The following is a 23,954-nucleotide window of genomic DNA, read 5'->3' on the forward strand; positions in this document are numbered from 1 at the left end:
TTTCACTCATTGATTTAGATGATCAGATGACAGGACACATGCCTTAGTTAACATGCTTCCCAGACTGATGAATTACACAAGGCAAGATAAAGCAGAGTATCACATTTAGTTCTGAACACTATCTCCAAGTGATCCTGAAAGAAGAGACGGGATCAGAAAGATGACAAAATAACCGATCTGGTATCTACAGGCCCTGGGTAAGCAGCATCAAGGAAAGCAACAGAGATTCAAATATGAGTGACACTCAGTCCTTGCCTTCAAGGAGCTTATGGTCCTGTAGGAAAGGCAGACATAAACAAACAAATGCAATATACTGTTACTTAGCAGGCAATACAAAGATGCAGACGCACCATACTCAAGACTCAAAGACAGAAAGACTTGCACACTTTCTTAGAAAAAAGGAAGTCTGGGCTAAAAAAAGTAACTTCTAAGCTGACTTCTGAAAGGTATTTATTAACAAATGTGTACTCGGCAATAATAATAATAATAATAAAAGCTAACCCGAGACTAACAGCCACTGTGCCCCGCACTAAAGATGCACGGTCGGTGAAACAGCCATTACCTCTGCCCCCAGGCAGTGGACGAGTTACTGAGAGACAAGTGAGCAAGTAGGATCAGTAAAGTGATAAATACTGTAGCAAGGACAGGTGCAATGCAACACTCAGCAAGAGCACCTAAGGGCATGGGGGGTAGTCGGGGAGGGCCTGAGAGCAGAGACTGGTAGAGGGAGGCGCGTTCCAAACAGAAGGCCTACAGACAAAGAAAAAGCGCAGCTTGTTCAGAAACTGGTATTTTGCTGTACATGGAACATAGTTTGAGAGGGAAAGGCACTAGAAATGAGGCTGGAGATTTGAGCTAGGGCCACACCATGCTGGCCTTTACACATTAAAGATTTTTGGGTTTATCCTAATGACTCTCACTAGTTACTGAAGGATTTTTAGCAGGGAAAGGACAGGAATACATTCGTGTTACAGGAGAAGCCTTCAGCCACTCTGAGGAAATTAGGTTAGAAAAAGATGAAAAAAGTCAGAGAGACTTAGGGTAAGAAAGACATTGGCCTGAACTGGGATCTAAGTAGATGCGTGAAAAAAGGAGGCTCTATTCGTGAGGTGTGTGTCTATAGGACCCACTGACTGACTCAGCAGGAGGCACGAGGGCATGACAGAAGTCACGTATAATTCCCATACTTCCGCTTCAGCTTCTCGATATAAGGTGGTACGACTCACTGAGATGAGAAATATTAAGAAAGAAACGGGTTTGGTTTTGTTTATTTGGGGGTGAAAGAGGGAGGAGGGAGAGGGAAAGCTTATGTCATAAATGCACTGAGTAAAGCGTCTGTGAGATCTCTAAGTAGAGATGCTGAAAGGCACTTAGATACAAAAGTCCAGACGTGTCCAAGAGGTCAGCACAGGAAGACCGTGAATCCCCCTCCCACGGCCAGCTGGGATCTGCACTCCACAGTGCAGCAGCTCCTCCTGAAGGACCGACGAGTGGCTGAACGGCTTCTGTATGTCACACGACAGAGGGACCATGCAGAGAACAGGAGGAGAGCCTGAGACATGGTAATGATGGGAACCCGACCCCCAACATTACTAACTGTAGGAGGGAGGGACAGCTCTGAGGAGCCACATGCAGATTTGCCCACCCTGGGGTACAGCAAAAAAAGCACAATCCTTTAAAGAACCAAAAGACTATGTAAGTGAAGAAAACTCATTTACTAACCCTATAGCACGGGCTAAATGGAGGGGAAACTGCTAGAACTCTCTCCACAGCTGGAGAGGCTGACAAGTGCCATTGTTTACATTCCCCCTCCACCTTGATAGCACAGACAAGAACGGGGTCCAGGGGCCCCAAATGGCCTGCTGCCTCAGTGAGCCCTGGGCCCCTAGCCCACACCAGCTCCAGCCATCCCCCTCCAGGTCAAGGCACCCCCAGCTCCAGCCGCTTCAATGAGTATAATTATAAATTTTAAAAAAAAATTAGTTAAGGAGACTCAATTAAAAAATGTAAAATATAGTAACATATACATAAAACATGGAAGGCGGGGGAATAAAAATAAAGTCCTTTTAGAAGATGTTCAAACTTAAGTGACCATCAACTTAATGCAGACTGCTATGCATTTAAGATGTTATATATGAACCACATGGTAACCACAAACCAAAAACCTGTAACAGATACACAAAAAATAAAGAGAAAAAGCCAAGCACAACACTAAAGCCATCAATCACAAAGAAAAAAGAACGAGAAAAGAACAGAGAAAAACTACAAAAACAATGAGGAAAATGGACAAAATGGCAATAAATACAAACCTACCAATAATTTCTTTAAATGTAAATAGTCTAAATACTCCAACAAAAGATATTGGCTGACGGGGGCGCCTGGGTGGCACAGCAGTTAAGCGTCTGCCTTCGGCTCAGGGCGTGATCCTGGCGTTATGGGATTGAGCCCCACATCAGGCTCTTCTGCTATGAGCCTGCTTCTTCCTCTCCCACTCCCCCTGCTTGTGTTCCCTCTCTCACTGGCTGTCTCTATCTCTGTCGAATAAATAAATAAAATCTTAAAAAAAAAAAAAGATATAGGCTGACGGAATGGATAAAAAAAACAAGATCCATCTATATGCTGCCTATAAGAGACTCACTTCAGACCTAAAGAAACATACAAAATGAAAGGGAAGGGATGTAAAAAGACATTCCATGAGATTAGAAGCCAAAAAAAAAAAAAAAAAAAAAAAAAAGGAAAGCCAGGGTATCAATACATACATTAGACAAAATAGACTTTGAAATAAAGACTGCAACAAGAGACAATAGCACTGCATTATGATAAAAGGATCAATCCAACAAGAGGACATAACAATTGTAAATATCTATGCACCCAATACTGGAGCACCTAAATGCATAAAATAAACATTAACAGACATAAAGGGAGAAAGTAACAGTAACAGGAGGGGACAGCCAGCTTGCATCAATGGAGAAAATCAGTAAGGAAAGTGTCTTTGAACAAGACATAAGACTAGATGAACCTAACAGATATATATAGAACATATGATCCAAAACCAACAAAATACATTCAAGTGCACATGGAACATTCTCCAGGACAGATCCCATGGTAGGCCACAAAACAGATTTCACCAAATTTAAAATTAAAAGCATTTCGGGGTGCCTGGGTGGCTTAGTCAGTGAAGTGTCTGCCTTTGGCTCAGGTCATAATCAGAGGGTCCCGAGATCAAGCCCTACGTCGGACTCCCTGCTCAGAGGGGAATCTGCTTCTTGGTCTCTCTCTGCCCCAAACCCCTGCTCATGCTCTCTTTCTCTCAAACAAATCTTAAAAAAAAAAAACACCAACCAACCAACCAATGGGTCAACAAAGACAGCATAAAGAAAAAAAAAAATACATGGAGACAAGTGAAAACTAAAACACAATGGTCCAAAATCTTTGGCACACAAAGAAAGCAGTTCTAAGATGGAAACTGATAGTGATACAGCCATGAAACAAGAAAAATCTCAAACAATCCAACCTTACAAAAGAAACTAGAAAAAAAAAGAGCAAAGCCCAAAGTCAGTAAAAGGAAGGAAGGAAAAATCAGCAGAAATAAATGAAAGAGACTAAAAAATAATAAAAATCAATGAAACTGAGAGCTCTTTCTTTGAAAAGATAAATGAAACTGATAAACCTTTAGCCAGACTCATGAAGAAAAAAAGAAAGGGCCCAAATAAAGGAAATAAAAAATTAAAGCGGAGAAATAAAAACCAACAGCACAGAATTACAAAGGATTATAAGAGACTACAATGAAAAATTACATGCCAACAAATTGGACAACACAGAAGAAACCATTAAATTCCCAGAAATGTGCAATCTTCCAAAACTAAATCAGGAAGACACAACACTTGAGCAGACCAATTACTAGTAACAAAATTGAATCCGTAACCAAAAAGAAGCTTCAGAAGCTAGGCATTATACTCTCAAGTTGAGGTATGAAAAAAAGCATTCTTCCTCCCAAAACCAAAAACAAAACCCTTCCAACAAACAAAAGCCCAGGACCAGATGGAGTTACAGGTAAATTCTACCAAACATTTAAAAAAGAGTTAAAACCTATCTTCCTTAAACAGTTCCAAAAAAGCGAATAGGAGGAAGGCTTCCAAATACGTTCTACAAGACCAGCATTACTCTGATAACCAAAACCAAAGACACTTAAAAAACAAAAACAAAACAAAACAAAAACACTACAGGACAACATCCCCATGAACACAGATGCAAAAATCCAAAACAAATGCTTGGCAACCAAATTCAACAATACATTAGAAGGATGATTCACCACGATGAGATCAGATTTATTCTGGGGATGGTTCGATATCCTCAAATCAATGTGACATACCATATTAACAAAATGAAGGATAAAAATCATATGATCATCTCAATAGATGCAGAAAAAACATCTGACAAAAGTCAACATCTGTTCATGATAAAAAAGAACTCAACAAAGTAAGTTTAGAGGAAACATACCTAATAAAGGTCATATATGACAAACCCACAAATAACATCATACTCAAGGGTAAAAACTGAGAGCTTTTCCACTAAGACTGGAACAAGACAAGTATGTCCAATATCTCACCACCTTCATTCAACATAGCACGGAAATCCTAGCCACAGAAATCAGTAAAGAAATAAAAGGCATCCAAATTGGTAAGAAAGAAGTAAAACTGTCACTATTTGCAGATGAAATGACGCTATTAAAAAAAACCCTAGACTCCACAAAAAAAAATATCAGAATATATGGATTCAGTGAAGGTGCAGCATATAAAAATCAATATATACAAACTGGTTGCATTTCTATACACTAATAACATAGTGGCAGAAGAGAAATTAAGAAAACAATTTCATTTACAATTGCACCAAAAAGAATAAAATACCTAGGAATAAATTTAACCAAGGAGGTAAAAGACCTATACTCTGAAAATTTTAAAACATTGATGAAGATATACCATGCTCATGGACTAGAAGAATCAATATTGTTAAAATGTCCATACTCCCCAAAGCAATCCAGACTGAATGCAATCCCTGACAAAATACCAACAGTAGTTTTCACAGAGCTAAAACAAATAATCCTAAAATTTGTGTGGAACCACAAAAGACCCATAATAGCCAAACCAATCTTGAGAAATAGAAACAAAACTTGAGTTAACATAATTCTCAATATATACTACAGATTTCAAGACACACTACAAAACTATTAATCAAAAAAGTTTATTAATGGGGGCGCCTGGGTGGCACAGCGGTTGGGCGTCTGCCTTCGGCTCAGGGCGTGATCCCGGCGTTGTGGGATCGAGCCCCACATCAGGCTCCTCCGCTATGAGCCTGCTTCTTCCTCTCCCACTCCCCCTGCTTGTGTTTCCCTCTCTCGCTGGCTGTCTCTATCTCTGTCGAATAAATAAATAAAATCTTTAAAAAAAAAAAAAAGTTTATTAATGGCACAAAAGAGAGAGATCAATGGGACAAACTAGAAAGCCCAGAAATAAACCTATGTTTATATGCTTAATTAATCTATGATAAAGGAAGCAAGAATATGCAATGGGGAAAAGGGAGTTTCCTCAAGAAATGGTGGGGGAAAAACTGGACAGGCACACACCAAAGAATGAAACTGGATCACTTTTTTACACCGCACACAAAAATAAACTCAAAATGGATTAAAGAACTAATATAAGCACCAAAATCATAAAATTCCTAGTAGAAAACATAGCTAGTAATCTAAGTCTTAGCAACATTTTTCTAGATCTGTCTCCTCAGACAAAGGAAACAAACAAAAAAAAAACAAACAACTGGGACTATACCAAGATAAAAAGCTTTTGCACAGCAAAGGAAACCATGAACAAAGAAAAAGGCAACATACTGAATGGAAGAAGAAATTTATAAATGCTATATCCCATAAGGAGTTAATATCCAAAATATATAAAGAACTTATACAACTCAACACCAAAAATACAAATAATCCAATTAAAAACCAGGCAGAGGACTGAATAGACACTTTTCCAAAGACATAAAGATGGCCAACAGACATGAAAAGATGTTCAACATTACTAGCCATCAGGAAAATGCAAATCAAAACCACAATGAGGCATCACCTTCTACCTGTCAGAATGGGTACTGAAAAGTGAGAAATAAAAAGTGTTAGCAAAATGTGGAGAAAAAGGAACCCTTGTGTACTGTTGATGGGAATGTAAATTGGTGCAGCCACTGTGGAAGACAGTATGGAAGTTCCTCAAAAAATTAAAAATAGAAATACCATACAATCCAGTAATCTGCTGAGTATTTACCCAAAGATGAAAACACTAATTCAAAAAGATACATGTACCTCTATGTTTAATGCAGCATATTTACAATAGCCTAGATATGGAAGCAATTCAATTGTCCACTGATAGATAAATAAAGATGTACTTATATACACAATGGAATACTAGTGAGCAATAAAAAAGAATGGATTTTTCCAATCTGTAACAACATGGATGGACATAGAGGGTATAATGCTAACTGAAATAAATAAGAGAGACAAGGACAAATACCATATGATTTACTTATATATAGAATCTAAAAAAACAAAACAAACAACTGAACAGAAAAATCAGAAACAGACATGTAAATATACAGAATAAACCAGTGGTTGCCAGAGGGGAGAGGGGTGGGAGAATTGGCAAAATGGGTCAAAGGGAGTGGCAGGTAGAGGCTTCCAGTTACAAAATAAGTAAGTCATGGGGATAAATGGTACACAGCATAGAAAATAATATAGCCAATAGTACTGTAACAGTGCTGTATAGTGACAGACGGCAGCTACATTTGTGGTAAGCACAGCATAATATACAAAGCTGTGGAATCACTACGCTGTATACCTGAAACTAATGTAACACTGTTATGTCAACTATACTTCAATTTAATAAAAAAAAGAGAGTAGACAGCTGAATTTAATCAGGACTCCAGTTTTACCCAGCAGGTATGATGATGGAACAAGGAGGCAAGGGACTCAAGAACAGCAGCTATGGTGAAGGGCTACAGAATCTAAGCAGATCAGGAACGTAGTCAAGACAGGAAATGCAGGGAGCAAAAACACAGAGGGACCTAAAGACTAGAGCAGCTGATAAAGTTGAACTGCCTGTATGTTGAGAATAACTGAGGAAGAAAGGAAAGGAGGTTATGGTTAGAGAATAAAATGTCTCAATCTGTGATCTCAGTAGAGCAGTTCTTTGTGATATCAACAGCCTGAAAAAGGACACCTTAAAATGGAGAGAAGAGGGGCACTGGGTGGCTCAGCTGGTTGAGCGTCCGACTCCTGATTTCAGCTCAGGTCATGATCTCAGGGTCCTGAGATCGAGCCCTTCATCAGGCTCCGTGCTCAGTGCAGAGTCTGCCTCTCCCTTTCTGTCCCCTCAATTGCTCTCTCACACACGCGCACTCTCTCTCAAATAGTAAAAAAAAATTTTCGGGGGAAAAAAAAATGGAGAGAAGAGGTCACTGGTAATACAGGAAAGTCGCCAGATGGACAGGAAGGGAGAACAAGGCAGGTAGAGAACATGAAATGGCAAGGTAGTCAGAGACTTGCGAGTAGTTTGACAGAATGTAAGAGGGATCAAGATGAGGATGGAGAGGGAGGGAAGAGCCATGTAAGTCACATCTGAAATGCAACGGGCTCAGAATGAGAACTATCTTCCGAAGGGCTGTCAGACTTTTAAAAAATCAATTCAGTTCTAGGGAACTGGAAGGGTGGCAGATACAGGGAAGCAGATTTCCAAATAAAAGAGAATGTCCTAATGAGTAATGATCACATAAATAAGTTGTCTTGAAAACTCTTTATGACTCACGTGTTTAAGCAAAACTCAGATCTGCTTATAATGCTGTACAAAGAACCAAACAGGGGACCATCAAGTCCCTTCCCGCTCCATGAAGGCAGTAAGAGAAGAAAAAGCATTACTTACCAATTCTACACCTATTACTCCTGCACCAATGACAACCATCTTTTCTGGAACTTTTTTTAAGGATAAAGCACCTGTAGATGACACTATCGTATCTTCATCAATCTATAAGAAAACACATACAATCAAAATTATTTGGAAAAACCTACTGATTTACAAACTGACCTCACAAAAAATACTGAGGCATTTGTTCTGAGGTATCTATGACTTCTATCCATACACTCAATTTTATCAAATCCCATTAAAAATGCTCACTTCATCATCTGGTATTTCAAAACAAAACAGTTTTAACTTCATAATGAATTCAAATCCATCTTAATATGAAGTGTTCTATTCTAGTCCAAATCACTGCAGAAGACAGACAGTCAGCTTCCCAAAGCTGAATGACTGTCAACATACAGTATTTCAATTAGAAATTTCTCAAAGTCCATAAATAGCATGAATAAGTAGTTTATAAAATGTCTCTCTGAAGGGAAGTTGTACCAGTTGTAAAAAGCATACCGTGATTCCAGGAAAAGGAGTAACTTCTGAGCCTGTAGCTATAAGAATGTTCTTTGTATCAATAACTTGAGTGCTGCCATCAGCTTTCGTAGCAGTGACCTGGTTTTTGCCAGTTATCTTTCCATATCCATTTACGTGGACAACCTTTATAAAATAATGTTTATAGATTTACAAAATTTAAAATAATTTTCGTGATTAAAAAAACATGATTAATAGAAAAAAGGACTCTATTAAATAATACATCCAATACAAAATGCTTCCTTACTTAGTAAGGCTATGCATGTGCAGCAAAAATCTGTTCTATATGTCAGGGAAATCTATTTCAGGTTAGCATGCAATTTTAAATTAAATAGATATACCCCCAGCAAAAACCCCTCCACAAAACAAAAGAACAGCCCAGACAAGTTCTAACAGAATCACCCTATCAGCATAATGTTTAATGTGTACGTAAAATAAAGCAGACGTCTACATGTTAAACCACTAACCTTATTCTGTTTGAATAAGTGGGCAATTCCACCAGTTAAAGCTTTTACTGCTGTACTCTTCTGTTCCATCATCTTCTCCAAATTCAAGCGAACTTCAGACACTGTAGTTTGTTAAACAAATCTTTAGTCCTTAGCTAAATTCTTAAACCAATAGGATATTTTTCACTAATCAAGATCTGGAAAATTTCAGCCTAATGCTTACAGAATTATATAAAAGGCAGTACTAATCTTAGCTGATACAATAATCGTAGCTGGCAAAAAGGCCAACAGCATATCTTAATAAACAGAACCTTTCAAATGTTGTAAAAAGTCCACCTTTGGATAAAAAGCTTCTGCACAGCCAAGTAAACAGTCAAAAAAACAAAAAGGCAGCCCACGGAATGGGAGAAGATATTTGCAAATGACACTACAGATAAAAGACTGGTATCCAAGATCTACAAAGAGTCTCAAACTCAATACACGTGAAACAATCAAATCAAAAAATGGGCAGAAGATATGAACATTTTTCCAATGAAGACATACAAATGGCTAACAGACACATGAAAAATTGTTCAAAATCATTAGCCATCAGGGAAATTCAAATCAAAACCACACTGAGATACCACCTTATGCGTTAGAATGGCAAAAATTGACAAGGCAAGAAACAACAATTGCTGGAGAGGATGTGGAGAAAGGGGATCCCTCTTACACTGTTGGTGGGAATGCAAGTTGGTACAGCCACTTTGGAAAACGGTGTGGAGGTCCCTTAAAAAGTTAAAAATTGAGCTACCCTATGATCCAGCAATTGCACTACTGGGTATTTACCCCAAAGACACAGATGTAGTGAAGAGAAGGGCCATATGCACCCCAATGTTCATAGCAGCATTGTCCACAATAGCTAAACTGTGGAAGGAGCCGAGATGCCCTTCAACAGATGACTGGATTAAGAAGATGTGGTCCATATATGCAATGGAATATTACGCAGCCATCAAAAAGAACGATTTCACAACATTTGCAGCAATATGGACAGGACTGGAGGAGATAATGCTAAGCAACATAAGTCAAGCAGAGAAAGACAATTATCATATGGTTTCATTCATTTATGGAACATAAGAAGTAGGAAGATCGGTAGGAGAAGAAAGGGAAGAAGGAAGGGGGGGTAAAAGAAGGGGGAATGACCCATGAAAGACTATGGACTCTGGGAAACAAACTGAGGGCTTTAGAGAGGAGGGGGTGGGGGATCGGGATGGGCCGGTGATGGGTATTAAGGAGGGCACGTATTGCATGGAGCACTGGGTGTTATACGCAACTAATGAATCATGAAACTTTACATCAAAAACTTGGGATGTACTGTATGGTGACTAACATAACCATAATAGAAAATTATTAAAAAAAAAAGTCCACCTTTGGGAAAAATTCAGTCCAAAATAAATGTTATATCCCACTGTGGCAACAGATTCTCCAAACACCTTATGATGATAGGTCTGGATGAGATTTAAATAGAAATGGCAAAGTAAAACATCACCTGAAATTCTAAGTGAAAAGAGACAATTTCATGAAACAAAAGCTAACAAAAATACTCATCTGAAAACTTTAAATATGAAAACTTAATATAAAAGACTTTAATAAACTGGATTTAACCACTCATTTAACTCAGAACTCTGAAGCAACAATATAAGAAGATAAAGCTGCTCAACTCAACACAACTTCAGAAGAGGGATATCTCAGCAGTCAGCACGTTCAACCAACATGTATCTCAGAGATGAGGAGACAGAGACCCTGAGAGATTGGACTGACCTGAGGCCAAAGGGCTACAACAGGAAGCTCTGTCAACAGTTGGTGAGAAAGGATGAAATGAAAACAGCCCAAAGAGAATGGGAGGAGACAAGATAAACAAAATGGAATGGAATGGAACGTAACACACACACACACACACACACAAAATATGTAAAATGGAATGTCCTCCTTTTACACTGTGCTGCGCCCCACCCCTCCTTTGTTCTTCCCACTACCAACAACTTAGGTAAACCAACGTACCTACCTACCTTCCTTCTTTCCTTCTCTGTCCATAGCACTGAGGAATCCAGTGCCAACTCCCCACCCTGAGATCTCCAGGTTTCACGGAAATTAAAACTAATTCTTCATACACACACACACACACACACACACACACGGACACAACAGACTTCACACCAAAGTTGTCAGACTAAGATGTCATAGGAAAAATATGGATTTAAGCCCTCTTAAGTAAATCTCTCTACATTTTTAAGATCTTCTTTATTCTTTCCTCAACAAAACGTATGTTACACACTCATTAGACATCCAAAAGAGTTAAGTCAAATATGGCTGGTAAAATTGCTAAATATGAAAGGTATACTTACTTTCAATTCCTCTAGATGCAAAATCTTTTCCATGGGCCATATGGTAATAATGAGAGTTATTTAATAAAGCCTAAATAGATAAAATGATCAAATGTTAATAAGACTATATACACACTCAAAAAGCACTTAAGAAATGACATTCTCTACATGGAATAATACAAAGGACTACAACAATTCAGTTTCTGTTTTTATGTTATTAACCTAAGGCAAATAATAATGACGTAAAAAACATTCAACAAGCAGGAATGAAAAACAAAACATCTTTACTTTCTTTAAAAATCAAAGGAGTAAGTACACTCTTCAGGGTGGCAGGTGAAAAAGGCAGTCATGTCTACATACATAAAACACCTAAGGGAAGAATTTACTACCTATTATCTGTTTCACTGGTAAAGGAAAGTTGAAGAGAAAAAAATGGAAGATCAGAGCCTGTCTGAATGGAAAGGCTGAGTATTCTAAGACAGAGAAACAATTTTAGGAATGTATGGCAGACTGGTGACAACACTATTTAAGCTTCACAAAAGAAAACAGGTTTTTTATCAACCATGGTTGTTTATTTTTTATTAACTCTATTAGCCTAATGTTCTAGTCCTAATATATCCTTCTAATCAATGGCTAATGAAAAACACCTCGGCACTGTACGAAACACATGCTCACCTTAGAAGGAATGCAACCAACATTCAAGCACGTTCCGCCAAGCGTTTCATTTTTCTCAACGCAGACTGTCTACAACCAAAGAAAACATTTACCTGGATATAACCTGCAGTGTCTCAGTACACTAAAATTTCCACACATTTGTCTTAATTCTTCTACAGAACAAGTTACTGAAGCTGGTTTGTGAGAACAAAATACGGAATCCTTTAAAATGTATCATTTCAGAAATAATGCTAAATGCAGGCTAACCCAAAAGTGAATTATGCTCAGAGATGTTTTTGTTTGTTTAACGTTAATTAACACATGCTCTTAGTTCTATTACCATAGCTTGCAAAGTGGAATTAGAAGCCAAATGTACAAAGTACTGGGGGAAGGAGGGAATAATGGACTTCACTATTTCATGAGAGCACTGCAATGGAATAACAAACACTCTTCATTCGGCCTAAATATAATTTACAGAACAAAAATTTACCATTACTATTTATGTGCAAAGTATTTTGTGAATATGACGTGAATGATCATATCAACATCTCATTTAGTCTAAACCTTACCTTGAAGCCCAACTGGGCAGCTTTGATAGCAGCGACATATCCTCCAGGACCAGAACCTATCACTGTTACATCAGCATCGACTACAATAAAAGTAAATCAATATAAACAGTAAATTGCTTAATACCGGCCATAAACAATGCATTAAAAAAAGAAACAAAAAATCTGATATTTTAAACCTCCAAGAAAGCACAAAGTACCCAGCATTTTCTACACAGTCCTATCTCATTCCTAGGCACCTGACGTTCTTTGATGTAACTGAAAATGGCACAGATTTTTAAATTTCATTTTCTATTTGTTCATTATGACATAGGGAAATACAACTGAGTTTTTTGTTTTGTTTTGTTTTAAGATTTGAGAGAGTGCACAGGTGCATGCGAGTGGGGGCAGGGGCAGAGGGAGAGAGAATCTCTAGCGGACTCACTGCTGAGCCCAGAGCTTGACAGGGGATTGATTCCACACATGACCGGAGCCAAAACCAAGAGTCAGACCCTCAACAGACTAAGCCACCAGGCACCCCACATCTGAGTTCTATATCCACTGTATCCACTGACCTTCCTAAATTCCACAGTTTTATGTAAAAATAACAAGACAGGTTTTTAGTAACACTGAAAGACATTATCTGTATGAGGGAAGGAGCTTTGTTCGTTTTTTGTTTTGTTTTGTTTTTTTAAGATTTTATTTGAGAGAGAGACAGCGAGAGAGAGAGAGAGACCACAAGCAGGGAGAGCAGGAAAGGGAAAAGCAGGTTCCAAGCTGAGCAGGGAGCCCGATGTGGGGCTCAATCCCAGGACCCTAAGATCATGACTGGAGCAGAAGGCAAACACTTAACCAACTGAGCCACCGAGGTGCCCCAGGAAAGCTTTGGAATCTGACATACTTTGCTTCAAATCTCAGCCCTGCCATTTATTAGTTGCATGACCAAGGGACTTAATTTTTCTGTCATAAAGGAACAATAACATTCCCTTAAATGACTTATTGTTAGGATTAAATAAGACAATTACTTGTATAATACCTTAGTACTACCAATAAACGTAAGACTGATCAGACCCCTTTCAGGTACTTCTGAGAAACAGAGACAAAGATCAGCTTCCCTGTAATGGATGGCAAACATGTTTTGAACTTTATTTGAATGCTGATAAATTTTGTATAGTTTATGGTAACAGGCTAACCAGAACATTAAATGAACACTTCTGGATATTTAACATAAAAAGATACAAAATTTAAAATAAACTTTGTATCAGCAACCCTAGGAATGTAATAAGTATAACAATAATGGAAAAGTCCAATTATTCCCATTGTTCTCAAATCAAGTTCAAATAAAGCTATAATCACTTTTAATTGTTAGGAGACAGTCTCCCTTCTTTCTCCTCCCCCTCCACTGTCCTTACAACCCCAAGCATTTAGCAGTTTATAACCCATTTTCACATCTATTATCCTGTTTGATTCTTGGAACTTCCTAGGAGGAGGAATGCCTTATAACTGACATTTCAGTGCTTGCTTCTGCAGCACGTATACTAAAACTGGAACGATACAGAGAAGATGGCCCCTGCACAAGGATGACACACATGTTCGTGAGGTGCTCCATAAAAATAAATAAATAAAAATAGCTGACATTTCACAGATAAGAAACGCTAGGTTCAGAGAGATCAATTAACTTGCCCAAAGTCACCTGGCAAGTGAGCGGAAGAGACAAAATTAAGCTTTCTGTATTTACTTCCAGTGGTTATTCCATTATTCAACAGTATTCTATTCTCAAATTTAAAATATCATAAACTAAAACCCCGAGAGCAATAATCAAGTGTTATAATTACTAGCTATCTGACCTGAGAATAGTTTAACCTGCTTTACCTTCAGTTGCCCTATCTGCAAAATAAAGAGCACAAAAAAAACTCCTTCATAGGGTCATAATACAGAATAAAATAGCATATATAAATAGCTTAGCATAGTATCTGGAACATACATAGTAAGTATCTGCTATATGGTAGCTACATTCTGACCTATGAAGATGGCAATTTTGATCTCTGGTCACCCCTTGCCCAACAAAACACCTATCCCCCAGGGGATGGGAGTGCTAGTATCAAAAAACCTTTGCTGGCCTGAAAAGAATCACAAAGGGGAGCCTGGGTGGCTCGGTTGGTTGTTGAGCGTCTGCTTCGGTGCAGGGCGTGATCCCGGCATTGTGGGATCGAGCCCCACATCAGGCTCCTCTGCTATGAGCCTGCTTCTTCCTCTCCCACTCCCCCTGCTTGTGTTCCCTCTCTCACTGGCTGTCCCTCTCTGTCAAATAAATAAATAAAATCTTTAAAAAAAAAAAAAAAAGAATCACGGAACTTCAGCGTTGGAAGATAACTAAGAAGTTATCCAACTGCTTCCTACTGAATAAATACAAGGACTGATTCTCCTTGGTTATATCAGATGATAATTAGGATTACTCAGTACACACAAAAAAATACAGCTAGTCGAACACATGAAAAAAGTATTGCTTCAATTTTCACTGATCCATTTGTGCTCTTTGGCTACACTGCTTGGTTCCTGATTCATATTCAGAATTAAGTATACGATAAAATGCATATCTACTTTCTAGTTTTGAACCAAACGATGGCCTCAACAATATCCTTTAATTTGGGTTCTAATTTTTAAAGCACAGTAATGGAACAAAGCTACAAAAGCAGGGTTTTTGAATTTTTAACATTTTTTCTGATTAAAATATGTTTATTAAGTAAATTTAAATACAGAAAAGCCAAAAAAAATTTGAATTTCATGTGATCCCAATGTGATCTTAGTTTTTTTTTCTTAACTATACAAAATACCAGAAATTCAGAACTATTCACCTCTCACTGAAGATATTAGATGTACAACTCCATTAGAATACTATGTGCTACGGAGCACAAAAAAAGGAGGGGGAAAATGAAGTATTTATCAGCTGAGAATATAGGAGGGTGTGATTCAGTGACAAACATTCAAAAACAAGCCAGTATTTAGGGGATATCTGCAATATATGTGGAAATGTACCCAAAAAAAGTGGACTGATAGATAAATGGATGAACAGACCTGTGATAATTTAAGTACAGTAAAATGTCAGTGGAAGAATCTATGAGTGTTCACTGTAAAATTCTTACAACTTTTCTAAATGTTTGCAATTTTTCACAATAAAATGTCGGAAAAACCAACCAGTTGGCTCTCACCTATACCAAAAGCTGCAAGTAGATCAAAGTTTACAACGCATTACCATCCCCTTGTCAAAAAATATTTGTCAGTTTGGTTTTCACAGTTTTAAAAATCAGGATACAGACAAATAGTTCAATGAAACAGATGGAAAATCTTTGCCTTTCAGAGTAAAAAACTGAACAGGATATACAAATTGGTATCATGAAAGAAAGAGGACTAAGTTAGAAACACGGCAGAAGAGAGTTGGATAGCAATCCACATTTTAGGAGCCAGTGAACTATCCGGAAAAAAACATTTTAGGAGCCAGTGAACTATCCGGAAAAAAACAATCAGCTTGATACTTTAAAAAATAATGGGGTACAATCAGGGGTGATTGACTCCAACAGACATGGCAGTTAATGCCATGAAACAAACTGGAGAAAATGCAGGAAAAAGTATTCTACAAATGTTACTTATTATAACATGGTGAGGAAAAGAAGCACACCATGTTCAGGCTACCAATGAAATCAAGGTGTCAAGTTACAAATCAATTATAGTCATCAAATTGCAAGATGTATACTAAGAAGTCAGTCTGAGATATCTACCATATGGGTAATTTACTCTGTACCAGGCAGTGAGCTAAATGTTTCATGTTGTCAACATGAACATGTCTTCATGTTGACATAAGCCTCCTTATGTCTCTATGACACAATTATTATACTTCCATTTCACAGGGAGAAAATAAGGCTAAGAGTAACTAAATAACCTGCATTAGGCCGCCCAACTAGTGGCTGATGCAACCAGGTTTCAGAGCAGGTTCTTTCTATTTAGAAGCCCTTGTTCCTACACCTTTCGTTCTAAGGCCACTCAAAATACTCAGATGATCCCATAATCTCCAAGGAAATCAGGAACGCCAACTAAAACGACAAGAAGCTCCTCCATTATCATAATGAAACTAACAAATATTTATGAATATCTACCTTTTGTAGAAATCACTGCCTTCAGTAACCCGACATTATAGTTAGGGAAAACAGGCACATATCAAAATGTAGATAAATCAAGCTTATTTTTAAAAATAAGAAAAGGAATAAGAAAAGAGAGATCATAAGGCAGTAATCACTAATGACCAAATTCACAACATGAGTATAAGAGCTACTTGGTAAGGTTTATTTATTGTTGGGAGCGAGGGGGCTGTTTTTAAATTATCAATGGCTTTAATCTCCAATCTATTTTAGTGACCCTTCCATAGTTACACCCTGTATTTGTCAACACCCAAAACTGCTCAACTTCTAAAATCTTGAATTCTAATACTTTACTTTCTGATGATAACCCTACAACCTCCCTAATCCATAAAGGAGAAATATACTAAAAGAAAAAAGGATCTGAAGTTTCAAAAAAAGAAAAACTGGAGTTCAAATATGGACTCTACCTCTTCCTAAATTCTTGGGCAAATAATTTAATCTCTCTGGCTGTAATACCTACCTCCCAGGGTTGTGAGGTCAGAGATAATGTCAGTCAAGACCCTGGGAAGAGGCAGGTGCATATGAGGCACTCAATAAGTGTTTCCTCCTTCCCAGATCCACCTCCCAATCTTGCAACCTCCAATCTCATTCCCAACCTACACAACGCTACCCCGGTGTCATCTCGCCCTAAAATCCAACTCAGACGTTACTCTCCCCTCTTTCATTGGTTTCCCTCTTTTTTTTTTTCATTCAACAAACATTTATGGAGCACCAGAAACTGTGCCAGATGCTAAGGAAGGTCTCCCTGTCTCTTGTTGGATAAAATCCAAGCTCCCAAATACAGCATCCAAATCTCTTCTCTAGCCTCATCACCCACCACATTCTGCTTTTGTGCCAATACCATGCAGTTTAAGCTTCCACAACAGTGAATTACAGTTAGCTTACACCCACAGAATTATGCTGGTCTACCTAGGTACATTCTGTTTCATTTACCTAGAAATAAATGCTGACAGCATGCATTTCACATTAGATCCTACTCTAAGGTCTAGGGATATCTATAAACGACACAGCCCTGGTTCTTATATTCTAATGAGAGAGGAAGAAAAAGCATTCCAATAAAAGCTCCAATCTGCAACCAGAATGCCCTTTAAAAACAAATCATTATCATGCCTCTGCTTAAACCATTCCAATGGTTTCCAACTGCCCTTAAAATAAAGAGTTAGGGTCTTCCATTATCTGCAGAGGTCATCAACTCCATCTTCAACACACATCAGCCACACCAGCCCTTTTCAAGTTCCTCAAAAGCACTATGCTCCTTCTCACACCAAAATATTCCCACATGCTGTTCCTTCTACCTGGAACACCTCCTCCCAGACCCACTCCCACCCCAACCCTTTTCAGATATCAACATCATCTCCTTGGGAGAGAACTCTGTGACCATTCACAATCCATATACAGATTTCAGATGCTTAGCCTGTGATGTCGTTATCACAATCATTTATTGGATGTTTGTCTTCCCCAAATGGACTATAAACTCTATTAAAGCTGCATCTTGTCTGATTTGTTCACTGCTCTATCCCAGCAACCAGCCCAATAACCAGCACATAGTGCATAGTTCATATTTGCGGAATGAATGAATGAATGAAGCAAATGTGAGAGATTAAGTGGCAGGAGTCCATTCCTGTTATGAAATGGAAGGTCCAGGTCCTATCAATGATAATACACACTACTCTTCAAATTTTGATGAACTTCGTTCATACAGATATTCAAACATCTTCCAGATTTTTTAAGATTTTATTTATTTATTCAAGAGAGAGAGCGCGCAAGCAAGAGTGCACCAAGAGTGAGCGGGGGGGGGGGGGGGGGGGAGCACAAGAAACCCAATACTGGACTCGATTCCCGGACCCTGGGATCATGACCTGAACCAAAGGCAGATAATTAACAGACTGAGCCACCCAGGTGCCCCCATCCAGATGTTTTAACAGGGACTGTATCAAATATAATAAGCTTTGAACTTCTCAAATTGGTCTGATCAACCAATACTCACTGGAAGCAGACCAAACAGAACAGAGATTAAGACTGTAGGTTCTAGAATCAGAATAATTTCCCCAATTCTGTCACTTCCTAGCTGGACCTCTCCTGACTCAGCACCTCTACTTACAAAAAGGGGAAAAGAGCAGCACATATCTTGTAAGATGGCAACAAGGATTAAAGACTGCCTGAGACAGAAGCAGCTCTCAGGGAATCAGTTGATATTATTATTGTTGTTGCTGGGGACTTACTTTGTACCAGGCACCATACTGGATGCTTGTGATAAAGCAGTCACTAAACCAGACATAGTCCCATTTTTCATATTTATTCAATAAATACATACTGAGTACCTACTGTAACATTACAGGCATTAAACAATCACAGGGACCTGCCCTAATGAGTGTAAATCCTTCAGGAATTAAATAAATGCCTCAGGGGCACGTGAAGTGTCCAACTCCTGGTTTCAGCTCAAGTCATGATCTCAGCGTCGTGAGTTCAAGCCCTGCATATGGCTCCACGCTGAGCACGGAGTCTGCTTGTCCCTCTCCCACCCCCGCTTGCACACATGTGCTCACTCGCGCTATCGACTCTCCAAAATACATAAAATCTTTCAAAAAAATAATAAATACCTCAGATAAATATAAATATTAACACGCAATGCTTGTTACTTCACCCAACCAAAGACTTTACACACTGTATTAATGTGGGTGCTAAGGGATTTATAACTTATTCAAGGTCAAGGAATCACTAAACAATTTGATTCCTGAGCACTCATTTACCCTCATTCCATTAAAATCTAAGATCCTGCTCAAAGACTACCTGGCAAATAGAAGGCACTGAATAAATCTTTGTTAATTCCAAAGGTGAAGAATTAGCCACAATGTCTTTAATTGTCTGCTCTGGAAATGAAAAGCCAACATTTCTTCTGTTGCTTGAGTTAAGAACAAGTACTATTCCCATTTAACAAAGACAACTGATGTTTAACAAGTATATCCCAATAAAACTGAAAGGAAAAACAAAGGAACAAAGGGTATAACAGGGGAGCTGGATGGCTCAGTCAGTTAGACCTTGAGACTCTTGGTTTCAACTCAGGTCATGATCTTGCAGCTGTGGGATCGAGCCCCATGTCGGGCTCTGTGCTCAGTGCAGAGTCTGCTTCAGATTCTCTCTCCCTCTCCCTCCTGCTCCCTTGCTCTCAAATAAATAGATCTTTAAAAAAATATTCCTTTGTAAACAAATATGAAACATTAAAAAAAAAAAAAAAGGTTATCATGGGTCCAACTCTTCTCCCCACCATCAAATTAGTATTTTTTAAAGGATTTCTTGCCCTTTTCAAAAATAGGTAAATCATTCACTGTTGGTCACTGGTGACGGAAATCCTCCCACTACTCTTTCTTCCAGCAATAAAATATCTCAGATGATAGTACTTTGGCAGCAGTTAAGGTACAGGATAAAATTATTTCAGAGAATGCAGGGACACTAATGGTCACCAGCTAATGGTTTCTACAATGAAGTTTTAATGCAACTTTACTTATATGGGCGATTCCAGTAAACGTNTTAAGATTTTTTTATTTATTTGACAGAGATAGAGACAGCCAGCGAGAGAGGGAACACAAGCAGGGGGAGTGGGAGAGGAAGAAGCAGGCTCATAGCGGAAGAGCCTGATGTGGGGCTCGATCCCATAACACCGGGATCACGCCCTGAGCTGAAGGCAGACGCTTAACCGCTGTGCCACCCAGGCGCCCCTCTACAATGAAGTTTTAATGCAACTTTACTTATATGGGCGATTCCAGTAAATGTTCAAAACAGATGATTTCAAATAATACCCTTGGTATTGGGAAGCTAAAATACCTTACCACAAACCCACTAACTTCCAGTTTTAAAAACAAACATCCTTTATAGAAACTTCAAAAATATTTTCAAAAAAAAAGAACAAGAAGAAAATAACCATATTCCATAGCTTCCTTTCAGGGTATATCCTTCCAGCCTTTAAAATATGTTTTGACAAGCCCATCAGAATTTTCAACCAGAATGTCAAAAAAGTCATCTCACCATTCTACACAGTGTCAAACCACCAAACACACTTAATCTTACTCAGTGGACAGAATTAACTTTTGAAATGTAAATATTAAAAAAAAATCACTCCCCTACTCAAAACCTTTCAGTGGTTTTCCATCACACCTGGAGTAAAATCCAAAGTCCTTCACCTGACTTCCACGGGCCTCCATGATCTGATCCCTGCCTACCTCTCCGATTTCACATCCTATGGGTCTCTGCTCCAGCCACACCAGCCTTCCTGCAATGCCTTAAACCTCACAAGCTAATTCTCACCTTAGACCCTTCCTCACTGCTGTTTCCCTGTGCCTGAAATAACCTCAGTCACTCTCTTCACTCAGACGTCATCTCCTTAGAAAAGCCCTGACATCCTATCTAAAACAGTCTTTTCACTCCCAATTACCTGCTTTAATTTTCAATCACTAACCAAAATATTTACCTGTTACTTGAGTATTGTTTGTTTTTTACCACCAGACTGTCAGTTCCAAAAGAGCAAGGCTTTGCCTAGTTCACCACCTAGACATCCTAGGTGCTCAATAAACACTTAAGTGAACAAATACATGGACAAATGAATTCTATGACAGATTATTATCACTCTAACATTCACTTGCTTTTACATTTAAACACAAAGGAACTGTGAGCTAATCTGAAGGAAAACTGTCTTACTAAGTACTTACTTGGTTGATCTGCGTAAGTTCTCAGAGGCACTGCAGAAACTCCCTGTAAGCCATGAGATATTCGACTGAAATGGCCTCTCTGGAAAAAAGAAAGAAAATGTTGCATTATGTAAAATATGAATTCAAAATAGAACTACTTAAGGTCAGTGAAAACATAATGACTTGGAGCAAATGTGTCAAGCACTTATTATTTATATATCTTCCATTGCCACACAAAGGTTACCTATCAATTTCTCTTCTTTCGTAACAATTAAACTTTACAACCTCAGCTCACCACATTATCTTTTCATTATGAATATTCAATAAACCACCTCAGGCTAAAGCCTAACAAAAACGTGTTATTCAGTGGTGTTAAGTGTTACTTAATTTTCAGAAAGCATGGCTAATTTTTGGTGCCAGGGATCATTATAATGTCCCAATTAAGGCTTTTAAAGTTTCTAGGAGCACCTGGGTGGCTCAGGCAGTTAAGTATCTGCCTTGAGCTCAGGTCAGGAGGCAGGGGTCCTGGGATAGAGTCCTATGTTAGGTTCCCTGCTCAGCGGGGAGACCGCTTCTCCCTCTGCCTCTTCCCCCACCCCGGCTTGTGCTCTCTCTCAGTCTGTCTCTCAAATAAATTTCTTTTTTTTAATAAAAGGGCTTTTAAAGTTCTAACTTAAGTACCCAATCTTTATTATTACAATCCTCTACTTGTAATTATTGTATCCTATCTCAAATTACCACCTACAACCTATGAAGAGGTGCCTGAACAGTTAACTGGGAACAGAAAATTAGGCCAGATAACTTAGGAAAATGCACTACTACTGACATTCAAGAGCTACTACAATTTCCCAAAGTCCATAATCCCCAGAACAATCTCTATGAACAGTGATGCACAAAGAAACAATGCAAATAGCTCTTATCACACCAGGCAAATGAGAGGCAGATGATGAAACCCACACTCATGTAGCAATGTACTCTACTCCAAAACAATGCAAGGCACTTGAGATCAGGACAGCAGACCAAAGAGGAGCGGACTAAACGTCAGTCCTAACTTCTAGTCCCAGTTCTGCCTCTGCCTAGAAGTACGACTCCTAGCATATTACATTAACTCTCAGCAACACAGACTACTCATCTTAGAAACAAAGGAATCTAATTACGATCTTTAAGGTATCCATCAATGTAGTACCCAGCCACAATCCCACATACATACAATCTGGCTGTATTCGGTACGTGGATGAAAAGGGAAAGCTGTCTTAACGATAAACTGCTGCAATTAAAAATGCAAGCCTCTAGGAGAGAAGGCAGTGAACCCTAGCTTACAGCTGCAAACAATGAAGAGGCCTTTGAGGAATTCCTAGGGCAACCTCTCGGGGCTGACTGCGCCTGGGTGTTTCAAGGAGTGGCCCCAAGGTTACCTGCCCATTGCCACTCAGGGACTGGGGTTAGGATCAGTAAAAGGTAGAGGGTATGAAAGGACCAGACGGGTCAAGTGCAATTTGTACTTCCTCTGCCAAGGTGGAGAGGCCTGTGTGTGACCCGCATGCCCCAGAGCCCAGGCTTGCAAGCGGACTGCTGGCCGTCACACAACAGGCGGGGCCTCTGCACCGCCCCGGTCCCAGCTCCGGCCGCGAACGGGCCAGAGCCGGCTCAGGGGCGGGGCCCCGGGTGGTCCCGGCTAGACGGCCGGCCTCTCTCTCCCCCTCAAGTTAGGCCGCGTGCCGGACCCCGTCAGCGGGCCATTCTGCGCCTCTGGCTCGGCACGACCCCACCCTGTCGGCCCTCACCTTGGCCAAGGAGCAGTACACACGACTCCAGCTCTGCATCTTGCCGCTCAACTTTTCTTTCCGCCAATGCTTTCGCGTCCGCTAAGCTCCTCCGCCGCCTCGCCAAGGTCTCCCCGCCCTGCGCATGCACAGGCACAGCCTACGTCATGAGTCGGGAGCCGCGCGATTGGCCCGCGCCGTCAGGGGCCACGGGACTAGGCGTTCCTGTCAGGCGCGGAGTCGCGCGCTGTCGTAAGAAGCGTAGTGCTTTCTGGCAGCGGGGGATTGCGGTACCATTTTACCGGTCGTATGAAAATGTGAGGAGTTGTAATGTGATCTTATACTTGGAGGACGAAATAAACAAGACTGTCGTTTGCTTCGTGCACGCTGCAGAAAATGAGGCTTGACAGGTTCTTGACTGTGCTAAGCTGAGGAATCTCAGCACTTTCCAGGCACCGTCTCCACAGCAACGATATGAAGGGTTAGGAGCGTTACCAGTTAATTGGATGAGGCCCTGAGAGGTTAATTACCCCCGAGGTCGCGCAGAGGAAAGATGATTGTTTCATAACCTCTCCTCTCAAAGCAAATACTGTATAAGGGACGGGGCTACAGACTTGGGCATCACCAACATCCTACTCTAAGCTAACTGGAAAACACAGAAAACACACTATCTTCTCTGTTCAAGCAAATTAGTATCGGTGGGGTAGTGGATGAGATTTTAGGTTTTCATAAGAGACCAAGAAAAACATTGTCTTCAAGATTAAGCATAGATGTTTAAGGTCTGATTCTTGTTTTGTGAAAACTATATAGTGTGAATAATAAAACGTAATTGTACAT

At 39.4% G+C, this 23,954-nt stretch overlaps 1 protein-coding gene and 1 pseudogene across 1 annotated transcript in view; one reads left to right on the forward strand and one right to left on the reverse strand.

Moving 5' to 3' along the window:
* Positions 1 to 23,287, reverse strand: part of DLD (dihydrolipoamide dehydrogenase) — a 30,986-nt gene extending 7,699 nt beyond the window's left edge. The window contains exons 1-8 of the mRNA XM_002913641.4: positions 23,139 to 23,287; positions 21,376 to 21,454; positions 12,504 to 12,583; positions 11,956 to 12,024; positions 11,302 to 11,371; positions 8,942 to 9,042; positions 8,457 to 8,600; positions 7,959 to 8,060 (exon numbers count right to left, since the gene is read on the reverse strand). Of these exons, the coding sequence (XP_002913687.1) occupies positions 7,959 to 8,060; positions 8,457 to 8,600; positions 8,942 to 9,042; positions 11,302 to 11,371; positions 11,956 to 12,024; positions 12,504 to 12,583; positions 21,376 to 21,454; positions 23,139 to 23,177 (684 nt within the window). The 5' untranslated portion in view covers positions 23,178 to 23,287. The remainder of the gene's footprint in view (positions 1 to 7,958; positions 8,061 to 8,456; positions 8,601 to 8,941; positions 9,043 to 11,301; positions 11,372 to 11,955; positions 12,025 to 12,503; positions 12,584 to 21,375; positions 21,455 to 23,138) is intronic.
* LOC117795457 lies at positions 13,994 to 14,094 on the forward strand (annotated as a pseudogene).
* Positions 23,288 to 23,954: the final 667 nt, after the last annotated feature.

The sequence above is a fragment of the Ailuropoda melanoleuca genome, chromosome 1 (assembly GCF_002007445.2).
Source record: "Ailuropoda melanoleuca isolate Jingjing chromosome 1, ASM200744v2, whole genome shotgun sequence".
NCBI lineage: Eukaryota > Metazoa > Chordata > Mammalia > Carnivora > Ursidae > Ailuropoda > Ailuropoda melanoleuca.